The 8,278-nt window shown below is 46.6% G+C and overlaps 1 protein-coding gene across 2 annotated transcripts; it reads right to left on the reverse strand.

Moving 5' to 3' along the window:
- Nucleotides 1-244: 244 nt before the first annotated feature.
- On the reverse strand, nucleotides 245-6,124 carry AGR2 (anterior gradient 2, protein disulphide isomerase family member). 2 transcript variants are annotated; one of them, XM_055706599.1, is made up of 8 exons: nucleotides 5,962-6,124; nucleotides 4,241-4,378; nucleotides 3,916-3,979; nucleotides 3,788-3,840; nucleotides 2,656-2,729; nucleotides 2,209-2,272; nucleotides 1,178-1,261; nucleotides 245-572 (listed from the first exon to the last, which is right to left on the reverse strand). In XM_055706599.1, the coding sequence occupies exons 2-8, from the start codon at nucleotides 4,368-4,370 to the stop codon at nucleotides 523-525; spliced, it is 519 nt and encodes a 172-aa protein (XP_055562574.1). In that variant the 5' UTR covers nucleotides 4,371-4,378; nucleotides 5,962-6,124; the 3' UTR covers nucleotides 245-522. The 2 variants fall into 2 exon arrangements, with proteins under 2 accessions (XP_055562574.1, XP_055562575.1); XM_055706600.1 differs by lacking the exon at nucleotides 5,962-6,124 and having other exon boundaries at nucleotides 4,241-4,454.
- Nucleotides 6,125-8,278: the final 2,154 nt, after the last annotated feature.

Below are 8,278 nucleotides of genomic sequence, written 5' to 3' on the forward strand. Positions count from 1 at the left end.
TTGTCTCAATCCATGAGATTTCTCACTCTTGCCTTTTCAGTTCTCTTCACCCTTCCCTCTGGAGAGGAGTGAGCGAGCGGCTGTGTGGGGCTGAGCTGATGGCCAGGGTTAACCCACAAGAGCCCTTCTCCTTCCAGACTGCTTAGATGTAAAATTGCAAGCTGTGGTCTCAGGTAACACAGTGATCTTACTCCTTCTAATAGTGGTAGGTGTTAATATGGAAAAAATACAAAACACAGCAATGTTTTGTGTGTAAACACTTGAAATGAATTTATTAAAAAAAAAATCATTTTTACAGTTGGATCATACAGTATTCTCCTGTATGCCTTAAATTAAAAGCCTCCAGCTTTTACAAATGCTGCCCAGTACAAAAGTGCTAATGTAAAACTGTAGTGTTTCTGTATATAAACCAGCACTACACATCACTAAGTATCACTCTAAATAGTCTCTTCACCAGCATCAATGAGTGGAGAAGAGATGGAAGATCAGACTTCATAGTGTTTAAGGGCTTCCTTCTTCCCCTTACAGTTCAGTCTTCAGGAGCTTCAGTGCTTTCTGCATGTTTGAATACACTAGAAATGAAATATTCATACATGTTATTTTTGTTCCAGCTTCCTCTGCCAGCGACTACAAATACTGTAGAGAAAATGTTGTTATGCTTAAAGCCTTTGCTCACATGTGCATTGCTGTATGGATTCTGTTGCACTGTGCTCTTCCAGGCATTTTGTGCAAGTCAGCTGTTTAATTGTGACTGGTAAGAACATAAATCTGTTAATGCAAACGCATAGGCATTCGCAGGGCAGAGATGGGAGCTGGGCAGCAGTGTGGGGGAGGCTGCAGCAAACAACTCTTCCCTGCTCCCAGAAGGGTTCCTGACCTGGCCCGGCAGGGCTTGCTTGCAAGAATTCTCGTTGTTGCTTACAGTGAACGCTGCTGAATTATGCAAGTTCCTACTGACGTGTGCTTTCTTTTAAACAGATGGATGTTTAAGGCTCCGGGGCTCTGCAATCATTCTCTTCACCTCACTGAGTTTAAGTCTAGCCTCCTGTTTAGTTTTAATCCTAGTTAACGGTTTTTCAGCTAGTACTGATTCAGCTAGTCTGTAATGCCTGGTGTTATTCCTTGTTGCGTGAAAGATGTGACTGCTTTCAGAATATTTTCAGAATACACTACTTACACAACGAAATGTCAGAGGGCTCGTATGCGTAGAGACGGTTTGAGTATCTTCCAGTAATATCTGCTCTCACAGTCAGGGAAGGATCTGGGAAAAAAGGATGAGAGAAGCTGTAGAGGACAGGACTGACCTTCAAGCAGAAGGAAACAACCCTTCCTGCACTTCTGCTTGTTTCGTAAATGTTTCTGCAAGACACATCTGCTTCCATGAACAACTAGGAGATGGTTCTTCTGCACAGTCACCGACATTTCAATTTTAAATGTTGCAGTTGCACGTTTATTAAACAGGGCATACGTTTAATTCTGATCAGTGCTGATCGGCCTTGCACCCTGTGCCACTGCATAGTACCTGAATCAACTCCTCGAGCTGAGGCTGCTTCCAGGCAACGAGTATTATTAAAAAAGAAATAATAAAGGAAGAGAGAATATGGCAGTTGTTTTAGTCTGTTGAAAATAGTCACGATGACCTAGATTTATGAAGGTATGGGTGAACGATGCATGTGTGCAGTGCATGAGGCTACGTATCTGTGCTGGGAGTGGGAATACCTGGGTGCATGCATGGCCACGAATGTGTCTCCAAAACGTGAATGCTCGGGAGGGGGTTGTGCAGGTGAGGGGGGGGCAGGACCGAGCGCTGAGCCTTGGAAATCGGCCCCTGAAGCAGCCGGCATCACTGCTGCTCCTGCGATGTCTGAAGTTGTGTTACAAACCAAAACCCAAGGGGTTTACAGAATTTCTAGAGGTAGGAGGGTGTGGGAGCCTGAGCCAGTGCCCACCCATTCCAGCGACTTCCGTTTCGATAACACAGCAGATGGAATTGCATCGTTTTGAGGAGTCCATGAGGGAGGATTCACAGGCTGGACCTGTGAAGCTAGTGACCTGGCAGGGGTTGCTCGGAAATTTGATCCACCAAAACCAAGCAGAAATTTTGTATTTCTCATGGAATAAATTCCTGCTTGTAAGCCTGAGGATTTGGGATGGGTGGCACAGCAGGGCCTTCAGTCTGAGATGAGCTGTGGTGCTTGCGGTACTCACCTACAAACAAAATCCGAGGGACATACTGGCCGTCAGGGGAAAGGTTCTTGTCTGTGGTTTCATACTTGAAGAAAACAGAGGTTCCCAGTCAAGGAGGGCATGTTACAGAATTATTTTTTTTCTCCAATGTACTTTTGTGTTACAAAATACAGCTCAAATAATACATTTTGCGGTTCAAGAGATGCACTGTCTGGGATGTGATCTTTTAACAGCTGGCATTGCGAATTGATGACAACACCTCATGTGAATGTTAACCTTTGAATTCCCTCGCATTTTGAGTTTATGGGAGGTACAGGTGAAAGAGACTTATTACTAAATCTATTATGCTTCAGCACTGGCCATTTTCCCAGCCAACCGCAGCTATTAAACTAATTATAGCTAGAGAAGCCGTAATTAAAAATAGAACTGTGTTGCTTTCACTTAATGAAATGTAACTGGGAAACTTACCACCAGGTTCAGGAGAATGAATTTTTCAGCCAGTTTCTGTATCTCTTTATGTTCAGCAAAGACCTTCTTGAGGGCTAGAGTGAAAACAAACGGGAACGAAAATTAAAAATATGCCCCTGAAATATGTTGTCCTTGAAAAAGAAATTCAGACAAACTGAGGGAATCAAAATGAGAATTCACAGTTTGCAATTAGAGCAAATAAAAATTTTGAGTTCATTCCACTGGAATTTGATCAGCCCGCTTATGTTCTGGGGTGGAGAGTAATTGCCATGGTACCCACGGCCCTCCCTCCTCCGGGTAGTGCCGCCTGCTCCCGGGTTTGTCCGCCTCAGTCGCAGTTTGAGCATCTGACCCTTCCAGCCTCCTGTTGCGGTTTCTGGCCCCAGCCCTTAAGGCACCGACCAGGCGGGGTGCGGGGCCCAGCCTGGCGCACTGGGAAGGGCTCCCCGCGGCTTGCGGGAGGAAGGGCCCTCGGGTAAATTGGGAACGCTGGGAGCAGAGCACTCCCAGTTACCAGCAGAGTAGCCAGTAGTTCCAGCCCAGCACGCTCTAGTCCCTGGCTGGATTCAGCCTCCATCACAGCAGTGCTGAGGGCTGCGTGTGTCCTTGCAGGAAATCACTGTTCTTCACTGCCCTGAGTCTTGCTGTTGGCTTTGGCTGGCTGTGACGTGCCCCAGGGCTGTGACATACCCCAGGGTGGGCCGTGACATACCCCAGGGCTGGCTGTGATGCCCCCTGGGGCTGGCTGGGACATGCCCCAGGGCTGGGACATACCCCAGGACCGGCTGTGACGTGCCCCAGGGCTGTGACGTGCCCCAGGTCTGGCTGTGACGGGTCCGTGCCTGCTGGCCCCTGCCCGCTTCTGCATCACGGATGCACTGCGGTACCGTTCCTATTGTGTTTCTGCACACCAGCAGACACCCCCGCGGGACAGCGGCATGACGAACGTCCCCCTGCCCCCGTCCCCGTGCCACCCGGCCTGCCCTGCGGCCTGCCCAGCGGGCAGAACCGTGCCCGGCGTTTTTTATATAATTTTTTTTTTTTTTTGAAAGCAGCGTTTAACCGGCAACCGAGGACCAGGCGGTGCCTCGGTTCCCCGCGGCTGGCGCTGCCGTGGGCGCGGAGCGGTTACCCTGGCTGTGCGGGCAGTCCTCCAGGTGGTGGATGATCATCAGCGGCTTGTTGCTGCAAGAGGAAGAGTCGCGTCAGGGGCGGGGAGGCGACAGGGGGCGACAGGGGGCGCGGGGCGGGGCGCGGTACCTGTGCTTGGCGCGGAACAGCGCTTCCTCGTACGTCTGCGTCCAGACGAGCTGGTCTCCCCAGCCTGCGGGGCAAGGACAGCGGCGCGTTATAAGCGGGCTCTCAGCCCGCGGGTTCGCGTCCTGCCTCTGCCGCGAAGGGCTTTGAACCGAACCGCTGCCAGAGCAGGAATTAAGGGGTGTGTGTCTGTGTACACGCTAGGAAATACTAGAAAATGTATTTGCAGAACGAGTTGCAAGAAAAGTAATTTAGTAGAACAGTGTAGGAGAGTTAAAACTTTAGCACGTTGCCCTTTTTTTGTTTTGTTTTGTTTTCTTCTGCTTACCTCTGGAGAGTGTCTGAGGCAGTTTCGGTTTAGTGGCAGTCTCCTTTGTCTCCTTCTTGCCCATATCCTTTGCCAGAGCAGAGGAGATGGCAATGAGCAGCAGGAACATGGACGTGTAACTCTTCTCCATGGCTGCCCCTGGAACAGGTGAGAGACCTGACGCTGCGGGGCCTCGCAGGCTGTCGCCTGCTCTGCGGCACACAGCAGAGGCCGGGTCACAGGTATGTGGCAGGGTGAGTCGGGCTGGAAGGAGCTGCTCCAGCAGGGGCCTGCGCTGGGGGCCTGGCCAGTGTCACGTTTGCTGAGCACGTTCCCAGGAAGGACCTGGCTGCTTTCTGCTGCCCTGTTCATACCGTCGTGCTGCCATCCTTTTAAGATGCGCGCCTATGCGCTAGCTTCTCTTTCCTTTTTACATATATTGGATTTGCTCAGTAAAACAACCGCATTTTGGCAATTCCAAAAGTACTTGCCAGTCCTAATAAGTCACAGTTTTACCTGGATCTCTCAGTGTTGTAGTAACCTAACTCAGCAGGTGCTGAAAAATTAGCTTGTCTTAGCTCTTCCTCCATTTTGCAGCGGGAGTGACTCAGATGAGGCCAGGGTGTTAAGCTCGGCTTTACAGGGAACCCCTGGCACAGCTTAATGCTGTGTTGAAACTTCCTATCATGTCTTCCCCCTTAAAAGTATCATCTAATCCTCAAACCCAGTAGGATGTTTAATAAAAAGAGTGGGGAGACGTTGCTGTGTGGACCGGACCACTGAGAACCGAAGTGCAGCCTGCTGGTTTCAGCAACACACGGGCTTTTCCTGAGGCAGGCTCTGGGGCATGGCGGTGGAGGTGAGACTCGTCTGTCAGGAAGCTCCTCAGCCTTTCAGCGGGGATGCTTCTCTGAAGGGGGAAATCACCTCAGTAACATGACCCTATGTTTGCCCATTAAATTTCTTCCTAGAAGCTAGAACACCAATGTAATAGGTACAGTAAGAAAATCCCGGATATTCCAAAAGCAATATAGAAAATTCTAAAGATTCATGCAAAAATTACAACAGGTTGACAGTTTTTAAAATTCAGATGATGAAAATTAAATTCCGGGGAAACAGAAGCATTTTTCTGGGTAGGAACTACAGGAGGAGAAGCTAGCTGAGTTTCCAGCAGTGCTCTTTTTTGCAAAGATACCCAACACACCTCAGACATCCAAAAAGTCTGTTTTGTGGCATGTTTCAAGGGCATGAAATATGGCTCTTGCCGCAGACTGCCTTTCTGCCTTAAGAAAAGTCTCTTTGGCAAGGAAGAAAATTGCATAAAATTAAATTAAACCCAGTGGATTTTCAGGATTGCCTCGAGAGCTGTTTTGGTTAAAGCTGTGTAGCGGAAGTAATGCTTCCTTGGGAAAAAGCAAAAAGAAGGTATGGGATGACCAGGACATCAAAGAGCAGGCAAATTTTATGCTGTTGCTGATGCAGAAAGCAAAGACAGAGGAACATTAAATATGCTCTTTGAAAACCCTCCTCTCTTGGTTCTTTTAACCTGCAAAGCCAACATTTCTCTGTACATTCTTCCTCATTGTGAGCTGTGCTGAGCTGTGTCTACTTTGCTGCAGTCTTTTCTTCCCACTGACCAGGCTGCCCCCGCCCCAGGTAACCCAGGCTCCCAGCTCCCTCAGGTACTTTCTGAAGCAGTAGATGTGCCGCACCGTGCCGCGCCGCACCGTGCCGTGCCTTACCTTGTTTACTCTCCCAGACACCTGCCAGGGCGCGAAGGTGGTCCCGGTTACAGTGTGAACAGGGCTGTTCCTACTGCCTATTTATGCACCTTCACACACCCCAGCTCCACCCACAAGCTTTGAATTTGAATACTACTTCCAAAGAACTAAACTTTCCAGTTTTTTCCCCACCAAAACATTCAAGGTTAATTTTGTGATTAAATATCATTACTGTTTCCTGTCCGACGCTGTATCTAAAGCTTAGAGATGATTCTACAGTCTTTTGGGACATTTAATGAAAGGTGATTTTAAAAGGCTGGCAAAGATCCAAGTCCAGGTAAGCTTAAGTCCAGACTCCTGATTTGCCTGAAGAGTGATTTGTCCTTTTTCGATTGGCTGGAAAATCAATACGGTATGCTGTTCTTTTAGCCCTTTGAAAAACTTAAATTGATGACTCAGAACTTTAGATGTTAATTAGATAATTAACTATGCACATTATACAGATATGTGTGCACACACGCACATATAACAGCCCATAGGAAAACTGTAGTAAAACCTAAAAGAAAGTTTGTAAAGATCTCCACAAAAATGTATGTGGAAGCTATAGCAATAAACTGCCTTTGTAAGCAGAGGTCTAAATGAATATGTAGTTCAAATTCCAGGCTTAATTAGTTGTGTAGACATTTATTTGTAACTACAACATGACAATCGACCATTGTAGGTTTCAGATACATGTGTAATACAGTGCAGTGCTCAGGAAAACGAGACCTTTTTGGGTGGTTGGAAGGCCATCCCTACTGTTGTGCTGACTGCAGATGGTCCTTCCTCTGAGGTCAGTGTGATTCTGTCCTCAACAATGTATATTGAAACGACAGTGTGTTCTCCTTGGTGCATGCCTCATATATTTCAGTGAGATTAAAATCTCATGTTCACGGGCAGTGAACACTTAGCATTACTCAGCTGGGTAGATGAAATCCATCAGATATGGATTTTCCTGTTTGAAATTCACAGTACTCTCTGATTGCTGCCAACAGCACCCGTTTTTTATGAATATGCTTAAGAGAACATGCTTAGTGCTTTGGATCATGATGATGATTGTTTTTTTTTTTAAAAAAATCTTTTGTAAACAGTAATTAGGAAAACAAGGTGCAGAAGCAAGATGGTGAACTCCAGTAAAAAAAGAAAAAAATGTTATTCCTTACAAATGTACAGTAGTACCATGCTTTGCTTAGACTCTTGACTTATTAGAAGGGTGAAACCAAAGCTCTCAGGGAAGTCAGTCATTTTAACTCCTGTTTCTGGATGTTTCATGACAAATGTATGTTCTCCTGATAAAGAAATTAAATGAGAGAGATTGTATATGAATCACTGCTCCTCCTCCTCAGGCACTTCTCCCTGAAGATTCAGAGATGTATTTTGTTAGCTTCTGTACTGCGTATCCAAATCACATCCACAGAAAATCCATAGATTTGATATAAAACATATACCAAAGTAAGTTTCCAAGACCCATGTTTGGACATGGGAGCGAGCGCTCACTTTGGACGATCAGGTTACATCCTTAATCCGCTTCAGTGGAGATGTAGGAGTCAAACATTAGGTACCCATTTCTGAAATCCTGGTCTCAGCTTAGGCAATTTGTGATTGTAATTTAACACACTTTTGCTGATTGTCTTCTCAGATCACACCTAACAGCATGTGGTAGGCTTAAAGCTGTAACAGAAGTTGTAGATGCTTTCTGGTGATGCAAAGAGATAATGAGCAGGTAGGCTCCCACTCACACACCTTTTTTTTTTTTTAAATAGGGCTTTATCTAAAAATGCATTCTCAAAACCAAGCCCCCACCTGCTCCTTGGCTCCTGCTTACATGTATTTCCATTTAATTTGCCCTTTTGCTTTCTCCTGTTTTCAGGAGATGCACTTAACTTTGCCTATTTCTGCGTAGCTTTGTGCTGCTCTGGCAGAATTGTCGCCTTCAAGAAACTCAGTAATTCAAACACAGCTACTCACAGGGACTGCCCTGTCGGCCCAAACCCAGTGATCTCAATGGAGGTAGCTGAACATATCTCTAAACCATCCTTGTGCCTTGTTATTGAAGGGGAGCTCAGCCTTTCCCACAGCTCCCTGCTTGGGTCCTGAGACCGTACCCAGCCACTGAGCTAGCTTCTGGCTGTTTATCGGGGGGTACTTTCTCCACCTCAGTGACTAAATCCTGCAGGAATTGCCCCAGGAGAACCTGGAACAAAATCGGACTATCCCAGAATGTTTTTCCTCTTTTGTTATAAAGATTTGATAGACCCCATTACTGTTAATATTTAACATCCTTACAAAACTAGACTTT

The sequence above is a fragment of the Falco cherrug genome, chromosome 4 (genome assembly GCF_023634085.1).
Source record: "Falco cherrug isolate bFalChe1 chromosome 4, bFalChe1.pri, whole genome shotgun sequence".
Classification (NCBI taxonomy): domain Eukaryota; kingdom Metazoa; phylum Chordata; class Aves; order Falconiformes; family Falconidae; genus Falco; species Falco cherrug.